At 47.7% G+C, this 27932-nt stretch overlaps 2 protein-coding genes across 4 annotated transcripts in view; both read right to left on the reverse strand.

Moving 5' to 3' along the window:
* The window catches only part of Scara5 (scavenger receptor class A member 5), a 65937-nt gene extending 63769 nt beyond the window's left edge, over positions 1-2168 (reverse strand). For both annotated transcript variants that reach the window (XM_090353657.1, XM_090353656.1), the window contains exon 1: positions 1846-2168. The gene's annotated coding sequence lies outside the window, so the exon portion shown is untranslated. The remainder of the gene's footprint in view (positions 1-1845) is intronic.
* Positions 2169-7169: 5001 nt separating this feature from the next.
* Positions 7170-27932, reverse strand: part of Nuggc (nuclear GTPase, germinal center associated) — a 40531-nt gene continuing 19768 nt past the window's right edge. For both annotated transcript variants that reach the window (XM_090353660.1, XM_090353659.1), the window contains exons 8-19: positions 25772-25947; positions 24902-24920; positions 24663-24752; positions 21297-21402; positions 19740-19873; positions 15431-15595; positions 14100-14257; positions 12375-12513; positions 11498-11606; positions 10870-11006; positions 8818-8908; positions 7170-7873 (exon numbers count right to left, since the gene is read on the reverse strand). In XM_090353660.1, the coding sequence (XP_090209786.1) occupies positions 7713-7873; positions 8818-8908; positions 10870-11006; positions 11498-11606; positions 12375-12513; positions 14100-14257; positions 15431-15595; positions 19740-19873; positions 21297-21402; positions 24663-24752; positions 24902-24920; positions 25772-25947 (1485 nt within the window). In that variant the 3' untranslated portion in view covers positions 7170-7712. The remainder of the gene's footprint in view (positions 7874-8817; positions 8909-10869; positions 11007-11497; positions 11607-12374; positions 12514-14099; positions 14258-15430; positions 15596-19739; positions 19874-21296; positions 21403-24662; positions 24753-24901; positions 24921-25771; positions 25948-27932) is intronic.

Genomic DNA, 27932 nt, shown 5'->3' on the forward strand with positions numbered 1-27932 from the left:
ACGGGTCATCTTCCTCCTGTCCTGGTGAGCTCAGGGGGGTGAGGGCTGGTTATCTGGAGTGTGTCCTCCAGGTGACCTGACCTTGTCCTCCTCAGCTCAGCTGGTAGAGCAGGAGCCCAGGGGAATGGAGAGAGGGGCTGGGCCCGAGCTGGGCCAGATGCGAGTGAGATGAGTTTGGAAATGCTCAGCGGTTCGTGACTTAGAAATAAAACCTAAGCAAGTTTTGCTTGCCCTGGGTGCATTTTGAGTTGTTTCTCTTTCCTGGTGGGTGGGAGCAGGGGTGTGAGCTCTTGATTGGAAGTCTCACCGCCTGCCTTTAGATCCACTCTGTGCTCTCAGGCACAGCTGATCAAGGTGCTTGTGGCTGACACTGCACATGCCCCATGGGGCTCTCAGGGCTGCCTGTAAGCCCCCCAGAAGCCCTGGACAGGCAGGTGCACACACTGGCCTTCTGTCAGCCCATTTCACAGATAAGCCAACCACTGGGCCCCAGGTGACTGAGATGTGAGGATGGAGGTTGGAAGGCAGACAGCCAGACAAGTCCACAAGATGCTTATCTCTGATTAACCACACACACACACACACACACACACACACACACACACACACACACACACACACACACAAAGCTGAAGTGGAGCTATGACTCAAAAGGTAAAGAGCCATGTTGGGAAGGTCTGAGGCATAAAGGGCCTGGGGGCCTGATGCGGGAGTCCTGAGAACCTGTGGATGATGCCAGGAGCCTGGACTGAAGCATCCCAAGTCAGTGAGGCCACCGTGTAAACAGGGAGGAGACGCTGTGCTGACCTCTGGGCGTTATGAGTCACTCTCCAGCTCAAGGCAGAGACTCTACTTCCAGATTCTACATCTGACAGCTGAAAAAGCCTGCAGCCAACTGCACACCCTCGGCTCAGGCATTTGGGGGAGGGGGATACCAAGCACTGGGGCCCCTCTTATCTAAGCAGTGGGCTAGATAGCTGACATCACTCAGCGCCAGCACAGATTCTTGAAATGTAAGTGTGGGTATAATATAGGGCTGAGATGGCACCCTAGCTCTCAAACCGCCCAGCACCAGAAGGAGTGAATGGACTTTCCCTGCTAAGAGGGTGACAGGAGCCTAGCTTGCTATTCTAAAGACTACTTCTGTGGGTTCTAACTTCTAACTGTTTAGGGCCCAGAGCTTTGGTAGAGGGGTCTGCCTCTTTTAAAACTCATTAAACCCAAGTTTCAAAAAATCACCACAAAAGTAGTCAATGGGGCTTGAACTCAGGGCCTGGGTTCTGTCCCTGAGTTCCTTTCACTCTAGGCTAGTGCTGTATCACTCTGAGCCAAAGCTCCACTTCTGGTTTTCTGTGGACCTTTGGAGTGAAGTCTCATGGACTTTCCTGCTTGGGCTGGCTGGCTTTAAACCACCCTCCTCAGATCTCAGCTTCCTGAATAGCTAGGATTACAGGTGTCATCTTAGCCCAGCTAATCCTTTCCTTTTCTAATGGCAGTTAGCCTGAACTCACTTCTGGGAAGGTACAGATGCTTTGTCAAAACCCGGTACGCATGTGCGTACACAGAGCGGCTGTCCCCTGACCCTTCTACTCCCTGAAGAGCCTGCGAAGCTGACACGGGAGCCAGGAAGAATTGCCACCAAAGCCATAACACGCACGAGCACCTGTGGGAGCTAAGACTCTCCAGTCCAGTGGTTGTCCAGGCTAAGAGAGCCGCCCACCCCCTGTCCCTGGAGCAGGCACCTCCAGGCACTGCACCCCCAAGAGTCCCAAACACAGGGCCCCGCTCTGCCAGGCACCCCCAGCTCTGCTCCAGGCCCCCTGGAGGTGCTGGGTCAAGACTCACCTGAGTGCCCCCACCAAGGCCGTGGAGCCCGTCCCCTCAGTTGCTGGTGTTTGTCATCACAATCGGGGCGCTAGCTGCTGCTGTCCACGGAGACCCAGGCAGCCCCTCCGAGCTTGTCTCCGTGGCCAGTCAATTCCAGGAGGCATAGACAGAGGCTGCAGGGACGCCCCGTGCCTGGCAAGGGCAGGTCAGCGGGTCACTGGGGCAGAAGGACCAGGTCAACAGAGAAGATGCAACCTGGGGGTCAGCACCTGGGGCTCGTGGCCTTGGTGTCTCGCCTGTGCCAGCCTCGGGCAGCGATCTGCAGTCGCTGTGCAGAGCTGCAGCTGCTCCTGGTCAGGCTTTATAAAAGTTCTGGGAGCAACCGCAGAGCCTGCGCCAATGGCATCTGCAACACGGCCCCCCTCTTGTGTTCACCTTCAGCATTGCAGCTGCGCCCAGAGCCATGGGCAACCGTCCCAGCCAGAGCTGCCATGCCTGCTTCGACTTGGGACGCCTGCCTGTCCAGAAGCATGCTCAGAATCCTGTCCACATGGCTTCAGGAGGAATGGCAGTTAGATCTGGCCTAAAAGTCACCCAGGGAAACAGAGCTTGTGAATGTATGTATAGGAACAGGCTCTGTTCATTCTCCAAACTTGGCATAGAATTGCTTTCTGCATTTTCCTAGAGTCACAGCCGCCCCGCAGGGTGCTCCGATTTTTCACACTAGAGATGCTCAGAATGCCTCGAGGGCTCTGAAGGAACTTTCCAAAGTCAGGGCCAACACGATCTGGTGACCGAAACACGGGTCTGTGCAGCGTTAACACAGCACACGAGAACAAGGGCCGCGTAAGAATAGGACAAAGGACTGGAGCCCTGAGCAATGACATTTAAATAGGAGCTGCAGCCAGATGTTCCAGGATCGTAGGTTCAGCTGGGAGTCCTGGGGCAGAAGACTCCGGGAAATCCGCACTCCGGGGTGAGCCGAGGTTCCCTAGTCAGGCGGTGAGCAGGGAGTCCAGAGGCCATGTTCACAAACAGGATCCCACCAGGCGACACAGATGCACAGCCCCAGTGGCTCAGGGCAGACATGAGAAGTGTTTGCCACGCTTTAGTTCCACCTATGCCTGAGTCTTAATCATCTTCAAAGAGTCGCCCTCCCTAGTGCCCCCTGCAGGCAGCTCCAGCAGCAAGCTCTGGAGCTTGCTTCCCACCGTCCAGAGGAAAAGCACAGAGCATCCATCTTCATAGTAAGAGAGGAGGGAGAAGAGGAAGAGGAGGAAATAAAGGAGAACAGGAAAAGGAGGAAGTGAAGGGGGCAGAGGAGAACAGGAAAAAGGAGAGGAGGAGGAGGAGGAAGAGGAGGAGGGGGGGAGGAGGAGGAAGAGGAGGAGGGGGAGGAGAAAAACTTCCTAGTATATACTTCATGCTGGGTAACTCCTAGAGTTTTTCATGTATTCCCTCATTAAACTTTGTGTCACTTGGTCCCCATAGGGGAATGGTTCTAGGACCTCCCCAAACATCTTGATGTTCAAGTCCCATGTTTGAAATGGTATGGCATCTGCAGGGAACTTGCAGATGCACCTCCTGTGTACCTTAAATCACGCCTAATAAAAAGTAACAAGTGAATACATATTTGTTATGCTGTATTGGTTAGGGAATGATGACAGAAAGTGCATGAGATAGTGCCGGGAGTGTGGTCTAGTGGTAGGGTAATTAATTGTCTAGCATGCACGAAGTCCTGAGTTTGATTCTCCAGTACCACAAGCAAAGAAAAAGCCAGAAGTGATGGCACTGTAGCCCAAGTGGCAGAGTGCTACCCTTGAGCAAAACGTGTCCAAGGACAGTGCCCAGGCCCTGAGTTAAAAAAAAAAGTGCATGAGAGAGATTGGAATGTATTACATATATGTATGGAAATGTCCCAAAGAAATTTCTCCTAATATAGTTAACTTGTAGATAACTAGTATTTGCTAACATGCTTTTAAAGTAAAAGAATTTGTAGTTTCTGATGTAGTTTCTTCTGTTGTTGGATATGTTTGGCTCATGGCTATTTTGAACCCCTGGGTGCTGGGCTTGCAGTATCTGTGTGGAGCTATCAGCAGTGAGGCAGGTGCTAGGTTACAAACTCTTTAGAGACAGATGGGTGACTCATTCTGGGTTGCTCAGCCTGTGAGGGCAGAGTTGGGATCAACTGAGGCAGTTGGACTGGGGAGTGGAGATCCCATTTATCTCTTACAAGAAAGGTTTTCATCACCAACATCCATGAGCAGAAGGAGCGCAAAATACCACATGGAGATCTCTACTGCAGAAACACAGTGGGCAAGTGCCCTGAGATGAATCTGTCCCCCAATGTCATAAGCTGGAAACTTGATGCTCAGATTAATGCAGAGGTACTGGGGTGGGCCACTGGCGAAAGGGCGGCAGAGTGGCTCTCTCCCCCCTGCCCTGACCTTGGACTTCCAGCCCCAGAACCGGAAGGAATTAGGGATTTGTTGGTGATCAGTCACCCAGTTGCAGTACTAAAGGACCTAGCGCTGTCTGCTTCACTTCGCACCCTCCCACCTGTGTGTAGTAGAGGAGGAAGGGGAGGAAGGGGAGGACCCCGAGCAGCCCAGGGTAACAGCTGAGTCTCCCTCCATCTCAGTGACAGACCAGACAGACTTAGGGAAGAACTGGTTTTCCACGTGAGACTCACCCACCGCCACAGAGCCTTGCTTTCCAAGTCACCGCTCCAGCCAGGAGACTTCACCTCTCTTATTTCTAGTTTACTGCACTCCTCCAGGCTTATAGGGGTGAGCTTTTCCCACCCTGATGAGCAACTGGCTCATTCTTTTTTTCTTTTTCTTCTTGTGTCTATACTCTCCAATTTGTTTACCTCTTCTCCTGGGGAAGGGCAGGGTTGTGTGTGTGCATGTGCATGTGTGCATGCATTTAAATAAAGCTGCCAAAATAGACAAGGAGCCACTGGCCTGGAGGCAGGTTTTCTAGTAGGGAATCCTCTGGGGGACTCAGTCCAGATCCCACCTTCTTGTCACCTTAAATCAGAGAGGTTCAAAACCAGCCGGCTTTCACCTAACCACACCCAGTATCTGACAGACTTTTTACCCCAGAAGGTGTCTGCATTGACAGAAAAAGCTGGATCTACAAAAATAAAGATTACAGACATGAGCATTTAGCATAGAAAGACTAGGCTTTTGCCCAATTAACATAGCAGAGGGGCAGGGAAGCTGCATCAGTACACAATCCCTGCATTCTAGGCCTCATGCTTTCTTTGTTCATTGTCTACCTTCACATCCAGCCCAGATCCAAGATCAGGTGCAAATCCAACACCTGCACGCCAGGTGCCTGCTCATCCCAAGGGACACCTGGAGAGAAGACTGCATTCCAAGCTTTGCACACCGGCTCCACCTTCCTTGCCTCTGTGAATGTGGACTGGAGGGACCCTGTCTGTCAAATCAACTTCAGAGTCAGATATGGCAATTCACTCTGTGATCTGGCGCCCAGGAGGCTGAGGGAGGAGGATCATTTATTCAAGCCAGCTTTGGTTCTCTAGTGAGACCCTGTCTCAAAATAGCCAACAGCCAGTGGTGTAGCTCAGTGATGGAATTCACACTACTCATGTGCAAAGGCCCTACTTCCTGTCCCAAGGGTGCTTGTGAGGGAGAGGCACTGTGAAAACACAGACAGGCTTCCTAAATAACAGCCTGCTGTTCTTTTTCAGAGCTGACAGCCTCTGACAGATGGGGTAGTATTCGCTCTGTGGGTCTCTCCAGTGTCCAGCTGTTAACAGCTGGCGCCCAGTCCTAGCAGGAGAAGCCAGAGCCTCCTCCTTGGGGGGCCACCGCTGCTCCTCACCCATCACGGGATCCACCCAACCATCTGCGTAGTCTCATTGAACTCATTCTCCAGAAGGCTTGGGGATGATGAACTGCACCAGGCAGCCGGGCTTCCTTGTGCTGGTCAGGGCTAGAGGTGCCAAAAACACATGTGCCTCCTCCCAGACATGCAGGGACCCCCCCCCCCGCAGCCTGGTATTGTCAAACTCAGCCACGCAGGGAACCCTCTATAACCATCTGTCTTGGCAAGGTTGGAGCTGAGATGATGGGAATTTAGCTTTGGGACTGGGAGGGTGAGGTGATGTGCAAAGGGGAACTCTGTAATCGGGAGGCAGCAGCACGCCCCCTCCGGTGAATCGTAAGCCAGCTTCTCAAAGCAGAGGAAGACTTTGGGCCAAAGTGTAAAACCAGCGCCCCGTCTAGCCTCTTGTGCTGGATGTGGAAGCTGGGTGTAAACATCACTCTCTCCGATGGAGGAAGGAGGCCCTCGGAGCAGGAGATGCAACTCACCCTGCTGTCTACATGTGGCCATCCATGTTGTGGGGTGTTGGGGAATGCAGGATCGATCACCAGGTCTTCCAGGCATAGATCAGAAGATCCACAGGGTTCTACGATTCTGGTTTGCATTAATCACAATGTCGATTAAACACACACACACACACACACACACACACACACACACACTGCACTATGCTTGACCTCCCAGAGACTCTGCTTACACTGTGGTGCACTTTCCAGGTGACTCAGAAGCGCATCCACAGATGAGGAATGAGCCCCAAAGTCCCCCAACAGTGTGAATGAGTGCTGTCATCAAGAGGATAAGCGCCACCAGTCTCCAGGGCTATGACCTATGGCCAAATGCAACCATAGCTTCACTGCCTAGGATCTTAGGACTTGGGTCTCTGTCAGGGCTGGGTTTCCGTGAGTGAGGGAAGCTGGGGAGGGGGAAGGGGCAAGGCCCAGGTGCTGACCAGACCTTGTCTCCAGGCAGCCATCTTCAGCTCTCTCCCTACTGACTCAACACAGCTCTCTTTCCTAACTTTCAACTTAAGACAAATTCTGCCATTTCCTCCACGGCGATGCCTAGACGGATCATGTCTTGTCACTTGTCTCTTTTCCAAAGCCAAGAATTTGCCAGTTCCCCTCCAGAGGAATTATACATGGAAGCTCTTTTCAAGAGATGCTGCCGTATGATGGGAAAACACACAGCGGCTTTGAGCACAGAGGGATCATCAGAGTCCAAGCCAGATTTCATGGGTCATTTTCAATTTTCTCAGATGAAGCCGTGTAGTTGAGAGCATGGTGGACAAGTCTGGGTTTTGACATGGGATTTCAGCTGAAGAAAATAAACAGATACATTCAAACTATTTTGGGTAATTTAGCTGGGGTGAGAAGAATGGGAGAGAAACTAAAGGACAGAGGCCAGACATAATGCTATGCCATGTGGTCAAGGCTCGGAGAGGAAAATAAAACATGTGCTCCTTCTGAATCATCTAATAGACACAGAAATGCAGAGGCTGCTGTATTTGAACACATATCAACACCATATTTACAGGGACACAGTCAGGTAATGACAGACTCTATAATTGACAGGTCCTTCTTGTCATGAAGCACAGAAGGTCTCAGTCTCACTGCTAGGATGATGTGCACCCAAAAATACTCATTCCCCTGCCTTCCGACACAGAGCTCACTGCACATAAACTAACACAGTGGCTGGCAGCAGTGACTTCAGCTGGTAATCTGAGCTCCTCAGGAGGCTGAGATCTGGGGATAGAGGCTCAAAGCCAGACTAGGCTGAACTCAGGGCCTGGTGTCCTCGCTTGGCATTTTTGTTCAAGGATGGCACTCTACCACTTGAGCCACACCTCCATCCTGGTGTTTTTCTGCTTCTTTTCAAGATGGAGTCTCACAGACTTTGTTGAGATCGTCAGGATCTCAACCTCCTGAAGAGCTAGGATTATAGGCATGAGCCACATGGTTTGAGAAATATTCTTCACTTGGTTTCACACCCCAGGAATAATTCTAGCCATCAGTCTGCTCCAGGCTTAGTTCTCATTCCCGGGGAGGAGGGAGAGTTGCATTTGGGTGCCCCGCCGTGCTGGAGGACGGTCCCAGGAGGAAGTTTTGCATGGCCCTGCGCAGCTGTGCGTTCTCGGCGGCCTCCCGCAGGCCTCGGTGCAGCTTTTCCATCTCCTTGTGCTCGCTCCTGATGTCTATGAAGAGGAGAATGCAAGCCATGGCGGTTAGCATACCCTCCGAGTGGCCCCTGGAGACAAACCCCACAACCACCGGCCACTCGTCCCCAGGTGGATGGTCTGGGGTGATACGTGGAGACAGAGGAGCACAGCAAGCTGGGTCAAGACACGTGTCCCCTTTAACCTGCATGGGGTGCCTAGAAAGAACCATAGCCACTCATGGAACAAACCCCCAAGAGCCCCTAGCTGTCACTGGGGCCCCAGGAGCTTGATGAGCCCCAGTGCCACCTGCCTGCCACCTCCAGGGGTGCCCGAGAACTTGACTGACATGTAGCTTCCAGGGCCTCCAGCCCTGAACAGCAGTGTCCACCTGAGTGCTGATGGGGCCCAAGCTGGTCCATCTCCCTGGGGGTCTTCACAGAAGTGCACATTCCTGGTGGGAGCTTCATCCCTGCTCATCCCTGCTCCACACCCCAACATTAAACCAGGCAGCCTTGTCCAGCTCCTGGCAGGAAAGGGAGGTGATTTCTGGACACAGGACACAGGGCAAGCTGCTGCAGCCTTTCCTAGGGGCCCCCTTTTCCTACTGCCCCAGAACAGGGAGTTTTTCTTGAAGAGGCATAAACTGAAATGAAGGAGTATGTGAAAGAGAAGGCAGAATTGTGGACCGCCATCTGCCCCTGCAGGTGATGGAACTTGGGTCTGTACATAGTCTGAGTCCGTTTGTCTGCATCACCCGTCTCTGAGAGCTAGTGTGCCATTCCTCAAGGCGGTGCCCAGGGCATAACACATGACCTTGATCGGGTGCCTGGCAAAGCCTGAGTCAGCCATGATTAGCACCATTGTCTCCGCTGACCCCTGGAAGACCTTTGCATTCCCATCTCCTGACCTTCCGCACGGAACAGCGTGGAGATGTGAGGGTGTGGGCAGGCCCCCCTACGTGCATGGGCTTTCTCATTTACCTGCAAGCTCCTTGTAGAGCCCGTCACCCTGGGATGAAGCAAGGGTCAGCATGGTGGCGACGCTGCCCTTCACTTTCTCCGTGATTCCACGCTGCAAGACAAGGGCACTGTCCATTAGACCATGCAGCCCCGGGGAAAGCGAATCTTGTGGAAGAAGCTCGCTCTGTCCTCAAGCTAAGAGATACAGCGTGCCATTGCCAGAGTCTAAGCCAGGTCAAGGGTGAAGGAGTTTGGGGCGCACTGATAGCCCAGGGGTCATAGGACAGCATCTCCATGGCTCCCGCCTTCCTCTCCATCTCCATGCCAGCCTGCTAAGACCGCAGGGAAGGGTCCCTTGCTGCTGATCTGGGAATCAAGAGCTAAGTGGGGGGTGGGGAGCAAGGAGGACAAGCACAAGATGGACAAGGAGGTGGGGCTGGTCCTCTCCTACTGCCTGTCCTGATGTGCGTGGATGTGCACAGACACCTCCGCTGTGAGGCACGCTTTGGTCGACGGGTTTGATTCTTCTTCCCATGGTCTGAGCAATGTCTTCTTGCTGCTCTCAACCCTTTTCTTGACTATAACCATTTTTCTTCCCTTTTCTTGTTACTGTTCCCTTTTGGAAAATATCCAACTCCTTTGCTTCGCCTGGTGGACTCCACAGTTTTGAGCCCAGATCTCCTGACTCAAATCTGATACTTAATGCCAGCTCAAAGGGTCTAGCCTAGAGCTTGTAGACCTCGGCGCTCCTGTGTATAAGATGGGGGAATGGAGACCCTCAGCTCCCAGACCTGAAGCAGGCGTACCTCACCACCGGGCTAGCCGACCACTCAGCTAGCCACATATGAATTCATGTATCAAAGGCTGAGAACACTCAACAGATGCTCGTTTTCATTCTTCAGTTAAGAGAAGGTAGAGAGAGGTAATTTTTTAAAGCAGCAAAATCTCATCCATCAGATGTATTATAAAAAGAAATCCTGTCCCTTTAGAACTAAAATATTTCAAACACCACATCTTGACGGGTCTTCCTGTCTTAGAAACACCCTAGGATCTTGCCTGATTTTTGACTCCTTACATTTCTGGGATTTGGGTGCATTGGTACAGGGCCCGTGTAGGAATCACTTTCTCGGGAAATTGGTTTTTGAGTGCCTGGAGATCTGTTAGAGGTCAGCTCAGAGGAGCCGGGCTGCTTCTTGCAGGCGAGCAGCTGAAGGTGGTAATCATGGTACCTGCCTAAACTAAACTGTTGCTGTTAGACAAGGTGGAGGCCCAGTGCCCACACTGTGGAGAAGGGTTCTCTACAGCTGAGAGGGGAGGGAGCAGAAGACCTTGGGAGGCTGGTACAGTCACTGGCCAGTTCCCAGCTAAGGCTGAACTAGACAGAAGACTCTAAAGTCACAACATGGGCAGGGAGGGGTACAGAATGGATTAGATAAGATGGAGGCTTTGTATCACTTGATGGGAGGAGGTAGCAAGCCAAACAGGTCTAAGACAAGATGTCCACGTGTTCTTAACAGAAACACTTTAAGTCCAAGAGGACTCCTGAGAACCATATGGTGAGGGGACTGGACTCACCTCAGATCTGTGTTAGGCGCTATTGACTAACATACGGCTGGGTACTAACATTTATCTGTATAAGCAAGTCGTTTTCCTCATTAAAAAATCTGCGAGATTGCTCTGCTTCTGAGATGCCCTAGCTAGGTTACCTAAGCCCCAGCCCTAGCTCCTCCCCTTTCCTGACTCTCCCCTCCCTGTTTAGAATCTAAAGAATGAGAACAGTAACTGTGCCCCCTCACAGACTAAACATTACATCTGCCTACATATTACAGTTGTTGTCCTAGAGTGACTTACCAAAGAGAAAAGACAGAGAAAAGCATTGGGTGGACTACAATCCTGACCCCAGATCCAGAGGACAGGAGGAGAGAAAGCTGAGCACCAGGAACTCCCCTCTGGCCCTGGCTGGGCCCATAGGCAGAAGTTCTACATCCTCATGCCTGCTGCACCCCTCCTCCCAGCCCCACGGAGGCCTCCTGGGCATGAGAGTCACGTGGCGCCTGTGCAGGGAATGAGTACCTTCAGCAGCTGAAACTGGTGCTGCATCCTCTCCCGAGCCCTCTCAAACATGCCCTCGGCCACCTGTCGATCCACTCCTCTTCGAATGACGTCCTTCATTCTCTCGCATGCTTTTTTGCCAGTGATCTGCGCAGCCTCTGGCAAAAATGACAGCCACAGTCATACCACAAGGACTTGCTCAGAAGCCTATGGCTCAGAAAGGGAAATGAGTGAGCAAGCAAATGAAGAACCCCCCCACACATATCCTACCCCCCCCCACATATCCTACATCTACATCCACGTGTATAGGTTTTGCATAAAAATAACATGCAATATTCAGAAAACTATCATCCAGAAAATCTAATGAGTGAATCGAGTAGATTACCATCCTCTTCCTCCCCTCAGAAATCAAGAGTCCTGAGAGTCTCAGAAGAATGGAGCTGAGGGCCGAGGCACAGCATGGAGAGCAGAAGCCGGCATCGCTGTGTTCCTCCTCCTCCTCACACCTTGCAGCTACCCAGATCCCACGTGGAGAGAGAGAGCACTACAGCCCTCAAGACATGGGGAGGGTGCGAGGAGGCTAAGGCCAGGACAGGATGCTAAGGAGCAAGAGGAGGAGCAAGAGGAAGCACTTCCCCCAGGAGCCCACCTTCATAACAAGGCCTCAGGTCGCTCTGGACAGAGCTGGTGACAGACTCGTAGATTCTCCTCTTCCTTCTGAGGATGTAGTCTTCTAGGCCTCCCAGGATGGCACTGATCTGAGAAGCCACATCAACACAAGACTAGGTGGGACAACTGGTGTGACAGAGACAGGTCTGGCCACTCCCCTCTGCTTCCTGTATGGCCAGCTGTCATCGCCACAGCTTACTGTCAACTCCTCCTCACAGGCAGGCACTTGGCCCTCAGCATCTTTGTTTTTAGTTGTTGCTGTTCTTGCCAGTCCTAGGGCTTGAACTCAGGGCCTGGGCACTGTCCTTGGGCTTTCTCAAGGTTAGCTCCCTACCACTTGAGCCATACAGTACCACTTCCAGTTTTTTCTGTGTATAGGGTACTAAGGAATTGAACCCAGGGCTTCATGCACAGTAGGCAAGCACTCTACCACTAGGCCACATTCCTTTTCATCCTCAGCGTCTTGATACCCCCAAACACTTCCATTGAGCCTGGCTTCTACAAGCTATCATCTGCAAGTATGTGCTGAGTTGAATCCAGGCCCAGGCAGGGTTCTGGAACAGGCTCTCTTTGGATGGGAAGCGGAGGGAAGAGCCAGCTGTCTCCCAGCATTGCCATGTGATTGCAGCTGGCCATGGAAGAGAGAGCCACAGATAACAAGTCCTGTCTGTCCTCAGAAACAACAAGTGAGGTGCACAATGAACAAACTAAATAAACGGCCCCTATCTCTTTATGTTTCATGTTTCTTGGGGTCTCTAAGTGGGACATCCGGTCCCTGGGTGTTCCCACAACACAAGTGGGGAGAGACAGGGAGCCTCCAAGCCCCTCCCTCCTGCGTCACTTTATATGGAACATACCTCCTGGATCAGGAAACTTTTCTTGTAACTGTCATATTTCCAGCCATTTCTTATCCTGATTTCTGTCATCTTCTCTTGCAGAGAGTGTTTAAAGGCGTCTATGTGAGGCATCAGGGCGGAGCTGGTTGGTTTGCTGGCCCTACAGTGGAACAGCGTGGGTAGCTGAGACAATCAAGCATGAGCCAGTTGACAACATTTATTTTAGGGAGAACAGCGATAAAACCCAATAGCTATTAAATTCCTCTAGTGTGTCAGGCAATGTGTGTGCTGTGCCAGACCTTTGATACAAGGTCCTATGTAATCAGTGTTACTGATGCCCATTTTATAGATGAGAAAACTGAGGCTCAGAGGTGGGTTCCAGGTCACATAGCAAGGGAAGGTTCAGGCCCTGAATGCTGCTATCACCGCTGAACTCATTGGTTTATACTGCCAACGTAGTTTCTGCTGCAAAGGGTGCGACTTGAAAAGTCCTCCAACTTAAAACAAAGTTCAGACATGACGGTGTATAAAGGAGGATTAACCCTCATGGACAAGACAATGACTGCAATTTCAGAATGCCCAGGAGGAAGAAGCAGTAGGTTATGGGGCGTTTTGCTGGCAGGTGGGGCCTGCATTCAGTTGGCTAAGCTCTTGCTTAGCTTTTCCGCTCAAGGTTGATGCACTGTTTTACTTGAACCATACTTTCACGTCCAGCTTTTTGCTGACTAACTGGAGGTAAGAGTGTTGGAGATTTTCCTGCCCAGCTTGACTTCAGACCTCGATTTTCAGATGTCAGCCTCCGGAGTAGCTAGGGTGAACCTGAACTTTAGACTCTCTGTTCCTCGATGCCCTTAGCACCAGGGAAGTCAGATAATTCTGGATTTCAGTACGTTCAATTCATGTGTAAGAAGACAGAAACGACTTTGTAGGGCTGGAAAAACTCAGTGACAATGAACATTCATTGTGCATCCAGCATAGTGCCTAGATGCCTCTTCTCTGCTCCCCATAGGGCTGGCAAACACAGGGTACCAGGGAATTTGGAGTTGGTAGGATGTGTGAAAAGCCACCTAAGGAATCTGAGTATATTGTCAATGGGGGCGGGGGTGTTCAAGAATAACAGAGGTATGTGGAGATGGGCAGAGAAAAAGGTGCTGAAGAGGAACGGCTCGAGTAGCAAATGGTCATAGATCAACCAGGTGAAATGTCAGAAGGGACAGAGGAGGGAGGGGGACAAGGTACTGCACTGGGGAATAGGAGAACCTCTTTCTTAGGATGGATAACAGAATCGGTCAAGGATGATGGGAAGGCCAAGGCCTCTGTTTCTGTCTTAATGTCATGTTCAAGAGCATACATATGTCAGAAACTTCTTTTTTGCATTCAGAAAAAGTTTGGAAGGCCAAGCATTTGCTTAATTCCATGTTCTCCAATCAAAATACTGTGTTCTGGGCTCAAATCACTAAGAAAATATATCCTCTGCTGCAAGTAGGAGATATTTTTAAAATATTGGGAATCATAATATTAGTCTGAAAGCAACATCTGAAACTAGACTCCAGGTCACCATGGGAAATTATTTTAAGTAAAGCAAACCTAGAAGACTTCTGTGTTTTGCCAAAGGCTAAGCTTTCCTTTTCAAGGAACCAAATATTCTTTATACTTCTGGGGCCAAAGAATAAATTCTTACAGCTAAGACTTTGGCTCAGCATTCTGCAGATGTTTGTTCATAAAGCAAGATAAACGATCCTTTACCTAAAAATGTCTCCAAACACAGGGTCAATCTGGTCATAGATAGGCCGAGTGATGGCTTCATTCAGGTCAATTCTGGCCAGAGTCCTAGAGGCATAGACGCCATGTTTCAAGCACACGGCTTTCAGAGTCTGGTGAAAGCCTTGGTTCCCTCTACTCCTCTAGACAAACAATAGATTAGCAGAGTTAGCAGATTCAATAGAAAGTATCAGGAACAGATTTGCATTGGTTTTGGCCAAAGGCCAAAGAATCACAGGACCAAGAATCACAGGAAGGAGTAGAGACAACAGGGTATTTGAACATATTAAACCAGATGGAGAAGACCACACACTGGCCTCCAGGTTGGCTGGGAGCTGTGGGTTCACCTTGATTCAATGATCTCCACAGAATTTTTTAATTATCTATCTATTCACTTGTCAAGCTCTATCACTGGTCCATCACCTTGCAGAAACCTGGCACAGTATCACTGTCCTTTTACCTTCCACATCTGGCAGTAACACACGCAGTGTTGACTGATACTAATCAAGGGTGGTGCTGTGGCTCAAGGGGTAGAGCTGTAGCCTTGAGCTGAAGAGCTCAGAAACAGTGCCCAGGCCCAGAGCTCAAGCACCATGACTGATCGGAAAAAAAAGACATAGAAATAGCACGTGAGCTCTCACACAAAGACCATATGCATGAAGTTACATTGAGGCCACCCTGATGTAAGTTAAGGAGAAAGACTTTAGGAGAAACCAACCCTGCCAACATCTTGATCTTGAGCTTCAAGTACTCCAAACTGAGAAAATTAATCACTGTTTCATCCATCATCCCATTCATTTGTGGTGCTTTGTTATGGCAGCCTGAGCAAACTAACACAATGAACTTCTGTTCTTCCCTGAGTCTTAGATAATTCTGCCTTGCACTTCCATTTTCATCTCTCAGAATCCTCATACAACTAATGAAGAAATAAGACAATCGTTGCCGGATGAGAGGTTACAAGGTGCTTTCTTCTAGTAAATCAGATGGACAATGACCTCAACCTCACAGAGTAAGTAGGGCAAACATGGGAAGGCTACCTGCCCATTTTAGACAAGAAAAGGGCAAAAGGCCTTTAAATGGATGCAGTTCCTTGCCCAGGGATCCACAGTGGATGTCTGGTGGCCCTCATATTGAGTCTCTTAGTCCAAAGATTCTAGTGATGTCTCTGCTGAACCATGAACCTCAGTTCCTACAATGCACAGGTAATTCTCTGTCTGTGTAATTTGTACTCTCTCCTACTGTGTTCTAGCTCTATAAGGAAAAGGAGGTTGGCTGTCACTGAATAGTACAGGATTTCCCTGGAGAGGATCACTCACCACCAGGCAGGCCCCGAGGATACGTCGGTAGGCACTCCTGGCTACCTGGACCCCTTCCCGCAGGGGTTGTTCCATGCGGGCAAAACTCTGCTCAATGGCCTTCTCCAGCATCTCCGTCTTCTCTCCCACAAATTGCCGCAGGCCACTCATGTGCAGGTGTTCATTCTAGGGATAGAGCCAGAAAGAGCATGAGGGCAGTCCCTCCCGGAGGCCCTTCTCCTCAACCTTCACTTTGTCCACTATGCTTGTCATCAACCCAAGCTTCAGTCTGCAGTTTGCAGTTTATTTGGTATTGTTCCCCAGAAAACACGCCTTCGGTTTTGTGAACAGAACAGGTGTCTCCTGAAACTTACTTTAGTACAAACCCCAGAGGGCCTTTGGGGATGAAACTATCCAATTAATAATCTAGTAAACGAGGGGCAGGGAATTTGGCCTAGTGGTTAAAGTGCTTGCCTAGCATGCATGAAGACCCGGGTTCAATTCCTTGGTACCACATACATAGAAAAAAGCCGGAAGTGGTGCTGAGGCTCAAGTGGTAGAGCTCTAGCCTTGAGAAAGTCCAAGGACAGTGCTCAGGCCCTGAGCTCAAACCCAGGACTGGCAAAAAAACATAATAATCTAGTAAACAAATCTATTAAAGTAGATTTTCCCAATGATATTTGAGTAGACCCTTAATGACCTTTCACTTTGCACAAAGCCTTAGTGTACATGCACATCACCAAGTGATCTTAAAATCTAAGGGTCTGGTCCACATTGCTAGGTGGCCCTCAGGCGGGCTGACCTTCTAGGCTCTTGACCACATTTTGAATAGTAAGCCATGGGGCCATAGAAATAGAGACCTGCTATTTTTCCTCACAAATGAATAAATTTGAATTAGGGAAGAAAATATAGTTATGTACTGCATAGCCATGTTCTGCTGAACAATATATATATATATATATATACAGTGTGTATATACATATATACTATATATGCATAAGTATAATTATATACATACACACATATATGACAGTTTTTGCCTAAATATAATTATACACCCATATGACAGTTTTCCCATAAGATGTTGACCTTGAGCCAGATTTGGTGACTCTAGCCTGTAATTCTAGCTACTAGTGAAGATTGGAGGATCACCATTCTAGGCCAATCGAGTCATGAAAATTCAGAAGACATCATCTCACCCAATGGCTGGCCATGGTAGCAAACACCTGTCATCCTGACAAAGGGGAAAGTACAATGGCTGGGTACAGGGATGCATGTCTATCACCCCAGAGACAAGAGAAGCACAAATAGAAGGTTCACAGCCAGACTAGATGGGATGAAACAAGAGTCTGTCTCGAAAATAACCAACACAAGCTGGCTCTAGTAGCTTACACCTCTAATCCTATCTATTCAAAAGAATAAGATCTGAGGGCTGAGGTTCAAAGATGGCAAGGGCAGAAAAATCAGTGAGAGTCTTATCTTCAATTAACCACCAGAAAGCTGAAGGTAGAACTATGGGTTAAATGACAGAGGGCTAGCCTTGAGCAAAAAAGCTCAGGGAGAGTGGCCAGGCCTGGTATTATAAAAGAAATAAATAACCAGCACAGAAAAGGGGTTAGTAGAGAAGCTCAAAGGGAAGGCTCTAAGTTCAAGTTACCAAAAACGCTATGGTAAGGACAATGAATGGCCTAAGTGTGAGAGCTTTACACCAACACCACTTGGACATCATGTGATGAAATCAATGAAGGATGCAATTCTCCTAACATATCCCCATGGGTAAGAATGGGTCATTAAAGAACAACAGGAAGGGGAAAGCATGACCTGAGTCTGAATAAATGCATGGCTAACTGGACACTGAAATGTCTTAAGAACTTTCTATCCTTAAAAATCATGACTATGTATTTAAAATCATGAACTGCCCAAACTTTTAAGGTTTTGATTAGAATCACAGTCTTGAAAAAAATGATCAATCGCATGCATTCTTAGGTTTGATTTTTTTTTCCAGAATTCAAAGGCACCAACAAGACTTTTCTTCCAACTTTCCATCAAAGAACTAAAAACCAGTATCAGAGGCCAAAGAATTTGGAGGCAAGCTGATAAAACTCCTTTAGATTGCCCTCAAGAAAGCACCCTGGGCAACCTCTCGCTGTGTCTTCTACACCCTGACATTGGTGGGCAAGGACAGGTGGTCCCTAGGGGACTGCACCTCTGGGTTGGCAAAGAAGAGTATGCAGGACAGGCACTTCTAGGTTTGATTGCAAAATGCCTTGTCCTTGTATGTGTAAAAGAAACCAACCACACACAGCATCACATCTGATTCATTTTCCATCACCACTTCCAAAAGCAATCTTGTGTTGGGCAGAAAGGCAAATTTCACCCTGAAGAACTTTTTCAGGAAGTTGGAAGGTTGAATCCTTTTCCCAACTCTTTCAGAGGACAAAAGTCAAATTTGAACGTCTCAGATTCCAGTGCTGTTTTGTTCTTGTCTCATACCCCTAGACCAAAACAAGTGGCTTTGCTTTGTGTGCCACTACCATATGGAATGTTTCAGATGCAGGCATTGCGCCCAACAGCACAGCTCTTACAGCTGGTACAACTTACTTTCACATAGAAATCACGCCTGCTATCCCTGCCTCTCCTTATCATAAACCCCAAGTCTCTCCCAGCCTCATTTGCCCATTCTAAAACCAACCCTTTCTAGAGAGCCTCCAATGAACTTTCTCAACCCTTCCATGACTGGGAATACCAAGAAGTCAGACAACTCCAAATCTGGTGGGTAAAACAGCAAGCATAGGAGTAAGAATCAACCAAGTGAGCAAAACAGAGACTATGTACTTAGAGCCTGCTGTAGCAGGGGCATTTGCTATACAAGGCTACTGTCATTCAGATTTGACAGTGAGAAAGTTTTAGAGTGGAAAAGAGCAGCCTTCAATGTATGCCCCAAATAGAGACTGGGGTCTGGGGAAGTGGAAAAACAGACTAACTAAATGCAGGGGGCCCTACTGAGTGCTTAGGGTACTTTATGGCTTTTTAGATTACACAAACTAGTAAGTCCTCATTATTTAGGACTGTTAAGGAAGTGCTTGTCTAGTTTCCTGGGCTGTTGCTAGACACAAACAGTTTGATCATTGATAAGTCTTTAGAGACAGCCTGAGTTCCTGGGCTGGGTATTGTACTTTAGGTAAGGGGCTGGTTTCCTGTGTAGCTTGCAGCATGTGGCAGAGCCAGGTTCTGGTTTTATACGTGGTGTGATGGCTATGTGTATATTCAGTTTCAAAGAAACAAACTGGTTAGTGACTGATTAGAGGGGCTGATTTTTCTCAACTCTCCTTAAGCCTCTAATTTGGTAGCTTATTCTGCTTACATTAGAATTTAAAGGACATCCATCAAAGAGATATATTCATCCATTACCAAGAGAAACGTAATTGTTAACTAGCTCTCCAAAAGCCTGAATTTCAGACAGTGAAAATAAACATTTTCGTTTTGCTGAAGTGCCCTCCAACTCCCTTCCTGTCACTCTCTTGTACTACAGTGCTGTTCTGCATTTGAGATTCTGAGAGCAACCAAGCACAAAGGAAAGCCACAGACAGATAATCACCTGGGGGTTGCATGCATGCACATGCTTCTGTAAAATGACCAGGTATCATCTGTGTCTCACTAGAAGTAAACCAAATCACTCTGCCATCTTGAAACATACTCCACATCTCCAGGGAGATGGAAAGATCCACAATTTTTTCTTCTGTTTTCCCCACTGAACATTTTTTCTTTTTTTTTCAGCCCAGCTGTCCAGGTAAAATATTATTCTTTTCCTTCTTATTCAAATGTTACAATTTTAACTCTTTGTCTTTTTTGGCTTCTTAAGTGCTCTTAAATGGATTTTTTCACTGATATGTAAAGAGAAAATGTTGGGAGCAAGAGTGGAATCAAACTGTACTTTGATTTGCATCAGATAATTGCTTGATTGTCTTATTGTTTTTTGGCCTTCTCCTGTTCAATTGATCTGAGATTTACCACATGAATGTAACCCCCAACAGTTCCCTGATTAACCATCTGGATGTAACACCTGGCAGTGCCCTGGTCTCGAGGAGGGATAAAAACTTTGAGTTGAGAATAAACGGGCGCTGCAGTTTTTTGCCTGGGCTGTAGACCTCCCGGACCCGATGTGTTTGTCTCTCTTCTAATTTTTCCAGTCCCTGCCCCCTATTTTAGGAACCCCAATTTGCTGCCGGTAGGCCCCGGCAAGAAAACACTGGAAGTTAATCTTCTAACAGAGGGAATGGAACATCTTGCCAGCAGGGGGAAGGGATGGACACCCAGGGAGCTTCCTTACCAGCAGGCTGTCCGCGGAACTGAACCCCTCCATGAGGAGCAGCAGGCCGAAGGCTTCGGTGACATACTTGGTCACCATTCTCCTCTTCTCGTCCAGGAGTCTTTTCCTGATATATTCTCTTAACTTGGGGATTTCTGGAATTTATAGGAAGCACAAACACTTTAAAAAGCTGGCAGCTTGTAACCAGTGGAATTCCTAAGAGTTGAATGAGGAGGTTGCTGGTCTGGATAAGCCATGACTGAGTGAGCTGGCCAGTCTTCTGAAGGACCATGTCCACAATCAACCACAATGAATGGTGGGCCAGCAAAGCTGAATGTAAATTTATTTAGCAATATGCAGAAAACTACAAGCTGGTTAAAATAATGGCCATTTCCCTTTGGGTTGATTCTCACTGCGGAGTTGAAGTCAAAGTGGTTATTTCCAAAGTCTAAGCTCTTTGGTACTTCTAGATGTTTCTGTGTCATACTGCCTGAACGTTAGGACAGCCCATGTTTGCTAAGGAGAGAATGGAAAACCCCATGTATGTGTGTTCTAGATCAGAACTTACCTTCATCCTAACACTTTGTCAGACTGATAGATGACACACTATGTTAGGGAGATCATTGTTTTACCATTATTCAAATTAAGTACAATTTTTCTACTTAGTTCCTTACATATTCCTGCTGACTCTGTCTTCTATGCCCTTGTCCAATCAGTTCCCTTGATACTGGGGAACTTAGTCTCCACCCACACATATCTACAGGTCTAGATAAGTGAGTATACAATGTAATTCCTGTTGGGCTCATATTAAAGTCTAGCTCAGCCAAGCACCAGTGATTCACATCTGTAATCGTAGTTACTCCAGAGGATGAGATCTGAGGTTCAAAGTTAGGCCAGATACACAAATCCTAGAGACATTTATCTCCAATTAACTGGGGCAAGGGGGGGGGGGGAAATGCTGAAAGTGGAGATGTGGCTCAAATGGTAGAACATCTGTCTTGAGTGTGAGCAAGAGTGCAAAGTCTGAGTTCCAGCCCCAACACTGGTACTTCCAGTCCAGCTGCGATCCAGTGAGCTTGCCTACAAGGACTCTGACCATCTCTTGTGTTCACAGCCAGCCCGATGTCTAGCTTTTCTGTGAATGCTTTGCACATGGATTCAAATTTAGCTCTTTATCAAGGCTTTAAATCTGTCAAGGAAAGAACCGTGCTTTCTGCTGTTCCTGCCTCACAGTAAAAGTGTATGAGACATGCTTAGAAACAATGTGTGATGCCTGCTGTTGGCTGGGTGAGGAATACCAGAATGCATTCCAAGGAAATAACCACCCACCCGTGACCTCTTCTAACTCCTGGGAAGATCAGAAGAAGAGAGGAACTGTGGTGTCAGGCCACACAATGCAGGGCAAAAGAAAATAAAATAGATCACATAGATTTGCTAATAGTTACAGAAACTATGGCAAGTTGGAAGCAGTGATGGGGGGGTGTATGGGAAGGAATTTCTGTGGCACAAAATGTTCAACAGCAGGATGTTGAGAGTGCCAAGAGAATGTCAGCGATTAAAGTAAGAAGTGTCCATTACCAGTTTGCTCCTCGGTGAGGAGGGCCTGTTTCCAGTACTCTTGGGCGCTGACCGTGTATACCAAATCCGAGGCTTCTAGAACCTTCAGATCCGCCGGCAGTTTTCTCTGCAGTGAGAGAGGCACACAAAGCAGCACAGGTCATGATGGCTGGGGAAACACTACACAGGTCTCAAGACAGAACCGGGCAAATATCAGTTCCTTCACCGCCGGTTCCGCAAGAGCTCAGCAAGAAACACAATATCTTGTTGCCATCTGTCTGCTCTAAACAAGGTCAAGAGAAGTAGTGAGAATTCAATGCCTAGAAACTGACTTCTGGGAGTAAAACAACAGCAATTCTAGAGGAAATGTGGGGAGGGAATAGCTCAAAGGCATATGTGGATGGTCAGAGGGCGAGGCAGCACATGAAAGCAGCACATGAAACACAGCTTGAGATGGAGTTGGTGAGAGAACAGGTGTGCTGGAAGTCACACAAGTGACATGACCACCGCCCCGTCCTTTCATCCTTCTCACTTACAGAGAGAGCCATCCTCTACAGGTATGGGCCTGGATTTCTGAGGGAGGTAGACAATGGGGAAGGGTTGTCCATCTCTTTCTAACACAAAATATAAAAGAGCAAGGTAAGGTATGGAAAGTTGTAAACACACGAACTTGAGGTCAGCATGGAGATACTTGTGCCAAATGCCAGAAGCCTACATGTTATGGGTTGAATTGTGCCACACTACCCCCCCAAAAAATTCATATGCTAAATGTCCTAATTCTGGGTACTCAAAACGTGGCCTTAGTTCGTAACTAGGTTATCACAATTTACAACGCAACCTGGTACCCGTGGCTCATGCCTGTCATCTTAGCTACTTGGGAGTCTGAGAGGAAGAGGATGGAGCTTTACGGCCAGCCTGGGTGTACCTGAGGTTCCTCTTCTCCACAGCGGGGTGTGCCTGTCATTCTAAGCTGCCCGGGAGCCTAAGATTGGAAGAAATGTGGTTCCAGTCCTGCCTGGGCAGAAAAGTTAATGAGACTCCATTTTAGCAGCCCAGCTTCTTGAATGCGGAGCTGGCACCATACACACTCTATTATCAAATAGATTCCGTGCACTGAGCAATCCTCATGGAAGACCTGTGATCTTATCTCCACGAGTATTTTTGGTCCTTCTCTGCAGCACTAAAGGTATTAAGTGCTCTTCCTCCTAACTCTCTTCTCCTCACTGCCCCTGACCTCACCTACTCTCTTCTGTACACTCCCTATCTCTCCCACTTCTCTTTGCAGGCTCTTTTTCTTTTTCAGTTGGTCGTGGGACTTGAACTCTGGGCCTGGGTGCTGTCCCTGAACTCTTCAGCTCAAGGATACTGCCCTTCCCTTGGGCCTGGGTGCTGTCCCTAAGCTCTTCAGCTCAAGGCTACCACCCTATCCCTTGAGCCACAGCCCCACTTCTGGTTTTCTAGCTGGTTAATTGGAGATAAGAGTCTCATGGTCTTTAGTGCCCTGGCTGGCTTTGAACTATGATCCTCAGATCTCAGCCTCTGGAGTAGCTAGGATTATAGGCATGAGCCACTGTACCTGGCTATGCAGGCTCTTTTTTCCTTCATTTTCATTTTTACCGTTTTTTAAACATATCAATGAATATCTATACACATGTTTTAGAATAAACCTCTGTCTCATATTTTTCTATGATTAAAATTAAATTTGCTCTCAAGGGGCTGCAGACTTTAGGCATCACCCAGCTATCAGACCTCAGAACTTCCATGGCAGCAGTAAAACCAGCAGCAGCCCTGCAAGCTGATGCTGCCACCCGGCCCCGAGCTCACGCAAACCAATTTGCCACGTTTATTAGAAAAAAATGTAGTTGTGAATTGTGCATTGAAGTATCACACGTTTCCACTTCCAGATTAATATGATTAGGGACTCATAAAATGCATATTTCTTTCATACCAACAAGACCAATTCAAGAGATTAAGAGATTAGTTATTGCCTCAGGAACACTGGCATTCAATGGCTTCATGGAAAACTTTGGCTCAAGTATGAGGCCTCATCATCCCCAATTGTTAAACAAAAGCTTTGATATTTTCAGTCCCACACAGTACAGCAGACATTCTCAACTTCAGTGTTAAAGGAATCAAAATACAGAAAGCCATCAAGTGGAGAACTGGCTATAGGCCAAACGCCTTCTTCTACCAGCAAACCCAACACTGAAGGTTTAGTATTGGCCAAAACATTTTTTCCATATATTTTTATTGTGATTAATAGAAGGGTTACATTATATTCACCAGATAGAAGGTGCATTACTTCACAAACATTGATACCCTTTCTATGTCTTGGTCCCCATTTCCCACCCCCCCACCCCCGACCCTCATCTTTTTCCCCTCTTCCCTATCCTATTTCAAATAACCAAATACTCATATATCCAATATATCAGATAACAAGGTGAAAGACTGTAACAATATGAGATAACCAAGGGATGGCAAAACAAATGAGAGATAACATAGTACATTAAGGACAACAATCCCTCATTATATGGCTTTTGTTTCTATATCCTGGAGGTCCTTTCATTTAGGTCATACTATATGGCCTTATGTATTTAGATTTTGTTCTATTGTAAATCTCTGCTAGGAGAGCCCAAGGTTTCTACTGATTATGACAAATGAGGGAAAACATTGAGCCTATGTTCCTTTGAGTCTGGTTTACATCACTCAATATGATTTTTTTTCTAAGTCTTTCCATTTCCTTACAAATGGGGCAATGCCATTCTTTCTAACAGCAGCATAAAATTCCATTGTGTACAAATACCACATCTTGTTGATCCACTCATCAACTTAGGGGCATCTGGGTTGGTTCCATATCTTTTGGCAAAAACATTTTATCTGCCAACTTATGCTTACTTTGGTGTGTCACTTATGTCATTTTGTTTCATTTCAACTGAGAGTTGGTTTCAGTTTTATAGCTTGTATAAGATTAGTACAATATGAAACTTCATGTTTGTATTATGTTAGTGACCAAGTAGAAGATAATTTAAGGAAACAATAAGATTCACACCGAGTGATTACTCAAGCTTGAAAAACTCAGCTCTGGATGTCTTGCACCAAGGTGCTGGGAATGTAGCTTAGTGTTGGAGTGCTTGCCTAGCATGTAGGAAGCCCTGGGTTTGACTCCTAAGTACCACATAAATAAAAAAAGCTGACAGTATGCTGTGACTCAAGTGCAAAGCCCTGGGTTTGACTTTTACCACTACATCAAAAAAAAAAAAAAGAAGACAATGGGGCTGAGTTAAGTTCAAACTTTCCACTTTGAAGCTTTTGCCCTTCCCACTACACAAGACAAACCCTTACGATAGCTGCAAAACAGAAAATACACAAGAAGATCCACAAACTCACCTTCAGTCTTTCCTTGAGAAGTCTATTCCTTTTCAGTTTTATTGTTTCATTTCTTTCCAAAATAGCATCCCGCTGACTCTGAATAACTGGCTAGATTGGGAAAAGAAATAAAAGTATGTAAAGCAGCTGGGGTTGTCAGGAATGACAAGGTAATAAGATGCATATCAATTGTTTGGGCCATTTTCATTATACATAAGACTAGGTAATATTGATCATAAAAGTAACTAGTCCATACTTACATTTCCCATCTTTCTTTCCCTGAAATGAAATTAGAAAAACATCACAATTATTGAACTTCAGGTTTGTGTTCTGGAACTTTCCCTGAAAGCAGCCATGATAGCCTTGTGTCTAGGCCATTGTATAAGTTCTCGAGTCCCTCTTCTGACTACCTCCAGTTTCCAATCAGAAAAAAGTATCCTTAGTTCTCAGTGGTAGGGTAGTTTATATCCCCCCCCAGACCACCCTCCCTATCAGAAGGCATTCCTATCCTCTCAGCCTAGGATCTCACAACACTCTGCTTATCCCTGGTGTATACGCTTTAACCCTCTTTTACACACAGCTCAGAGACCACAGCCCCTGCCCACAGTGTTCAAAAACTATGCACTAATTGTGTTTACTTGAAGCGGCATTGGAAAGGGTAGGCTTGAGATACTTATTCTGTGGTTGCAGATGGGGCACAGAGAAACTGCAGGGAATCTGACCTAGCTCGCGGGGGCAAGTGAATTCCTCAAGATAGCAGTCAGACTTTGAGATGGTGGAAGGCACAGGCAGGGGTGCTTCTGTAGGAGCATGGATGGCGTTACCTTTGCATCCTGTGACCACACACCCCAGATGCCCAGCCCAGTTCACACACTCTGGTCCCTCCTTTACTCTCAAAGCTGTCCTAGTACAGAAGATTCCTTGCAGTCTTTCTGCAGCTGGTGAGCTGCAGGTGCACAGAGGACCACGGTTTGACACCCAGTAGCTGTACAACAGGTGGTGCCACAAGCTCCAACCCCATCAAGAAGTCACCTCAGAGGTCATGCCCATACCTCTTTGATGCTGTAGTTATTGTAGTCAGAGTTGAGCTGGGAGCCACAGCCCGCCAGCCCGCCAGCCCACCTCACTACCTTAGATATTCCGGGAGGTGGAGTTTGTCCGTCTTGGTGACCACCAGGGCGATGTCCCTGCAGAGGCCACGCTGGCAGGCTCTGATGCTCTCGCTCAGAAGCTCTTCGTGGGCTCTCGCCCCAGACACTCTCTCTATGTCACTGATCACCCAGATTGCTGAGCACTTGTCAATGGTCTGCAGAAATGTCCAGAGTGGGTATGAGAACGTGGTCGGCCTTTCAGTTTGGGAGGCTGTTGCTCTCTGTGGACCACCTTCCCTCTGTCCTTCCTCAGCCACATCTCCTACCAAGCTCCCATCCTGTTCTCTGTGAACCGATGGAACTATTGGCTGGTTCCTACAGGGACTTTGCACTTGCCACACCCTCTATTTAGTCCTTCATGAATCTGCCCAATACCACCATGGAGGCATGGATGGACTGGCTATCTCTTCCAGGCATCCTATCCACCCAGACTCTCTGTTCCCCAAGGGAAGGGGATGTTTGCCACCTTCCATCAGAATCTACACACCTCAGGCATAGGGCTTGGCCCATACCAGAGCTGCTAAGCTGCCTGCAGTGGAACTGGTTGACACCATTCAAAAAATCGGTCCTCTGAGGCCAGATCCTTCACTCACTCGATTGACCTTGACTGTTCCCTAGGAAAAGTAACTTTTTCAGAGCTCATTTGGGTCACACATCTCCTGCAAAGCTGCCACCTGGTCACATCCTTCTGACGTTTGTCCACACAATGTTTACCACATGGCCACATGGGAGGGAACCAGACACACTAAGGTTTAAGTTGCAGAGACTAATGAACAAGAAACTACAGATATCATAAACACTGCTTTATGAATTATGCAGCTTTTGTATGGCACACTATCATTCATGGCTCTGTGATTTTTTTCCAACTGTTTTTCTTGTCTTTTCTCCACATAATGAAATGCTGGTCTGGTCAGAGATCAAGTCCATTTGTAGTCTTTGGGGTTACTAGTTTGTGGCTTGTTAATTATATTGTTATTTTGCTTGATACCAGTGGTTTTAACTAGTGGACATTTTTGTGCCACAGATACTTTTAATTATTAAAAGGTGGAGGCACTTGTGGTTAAACGCTAGCCATCTTCCAATGTCCAGGACAGCCCCCATCACAAAGTTATCTAGCCCCATGGTCACAAAATTCAGAGACCTTCATCTACATAGTGGGTTCCAAACTTCCAAGACTGCACAGCCAGTGAGTAGCCAAGTTTGCAGTGGAGAGGTTTCCTAACATCCAGCTGTCCAGTCCAAGACAACCCCTTTTTCTGCTTCCCTGACAAGGCAGTCCCAGCATTCTTCCTTTTGGTTAGTATTTATCCCAGATTAAATGCATTGGGAAGAATCCCAATGTAACGAGCTAGATTTTTAAAACCAAAACTGTTCTGCTCAAACTGGGAATGGAGCATTTAGTTTCACCATTGGCTCTCAGCCTCCCTGAGCCTTTTGACTCCATAGATCATTGCCTAAACATCGCCTAACCAGTTAGTCCAGTCCACTGAACTACGGAGAAGAAAATAGGTCCTGGGAGCCTAGAGCCAAGGGCTGTCCCTCCACTTCTCAAATTATAATCAGCTCTGAGGAGACTGGGAATCTTGGATGGGCAAAACAAACAGTACACGTCCTCAAAGGTGTGGAAGATCAGAGGACGGGAGTTCCGTCAACGGAGGAGCTTCCTCTCCGTGTGTTCCTGTGTTCCTCTTGGTAAACTACAGGTGCTTCATAAATGTGTATTAAAAGGGAAAACGATGGCAATCATAAAGGCTGCCACACAAAGCTCCTGACTGCCAGGATTTGGTAAAGTAAGACCTGTGGATGATGCAAAAAACAGAAAATCTATAAAGCAAGACTGACTGGCCCTCTGACGGACCCCTCACTGTTTCTCCACCCCTCCTCAGGAGGACAATGGGTCCTCGAGGGGTTAGGTGACATGCCTAAAGTCACCCACCTTTAAGGAGCTAGCCAAGGGATGTCATTTGGGGAAAGACAAGTAACTTCTTGTGAGAGGCCATCGAAAAACCACAGGAATGTGGGGGAGCTGGGGCCAAGCAGAGCATGCTGGAACCATCCTTTGCTCCAGAGACCTCCTCAGAGCCAGTCTCCAGCCAAATCAGCCTGCTTTGATAAGCTTCCCGGCATATCTGGACTGGCT

The sequence above is a fragment of the Megascapheus bottae genome, chromosome 20 (assembly GCF_031878675.1).
Source record: "Megascapheus bottae isolate mThoBot1 chromosome 20, mThoBot2.hap1, whole genome shotgun sequence".
In the NCBI taxonomy this organism is placed as follows: domain Eukaryota; kingdom Metazoa; phylum Chordata; class Mammalia; order Rodentia; family Geomyidae; genus Megascapheus; species Megascapheus bottae.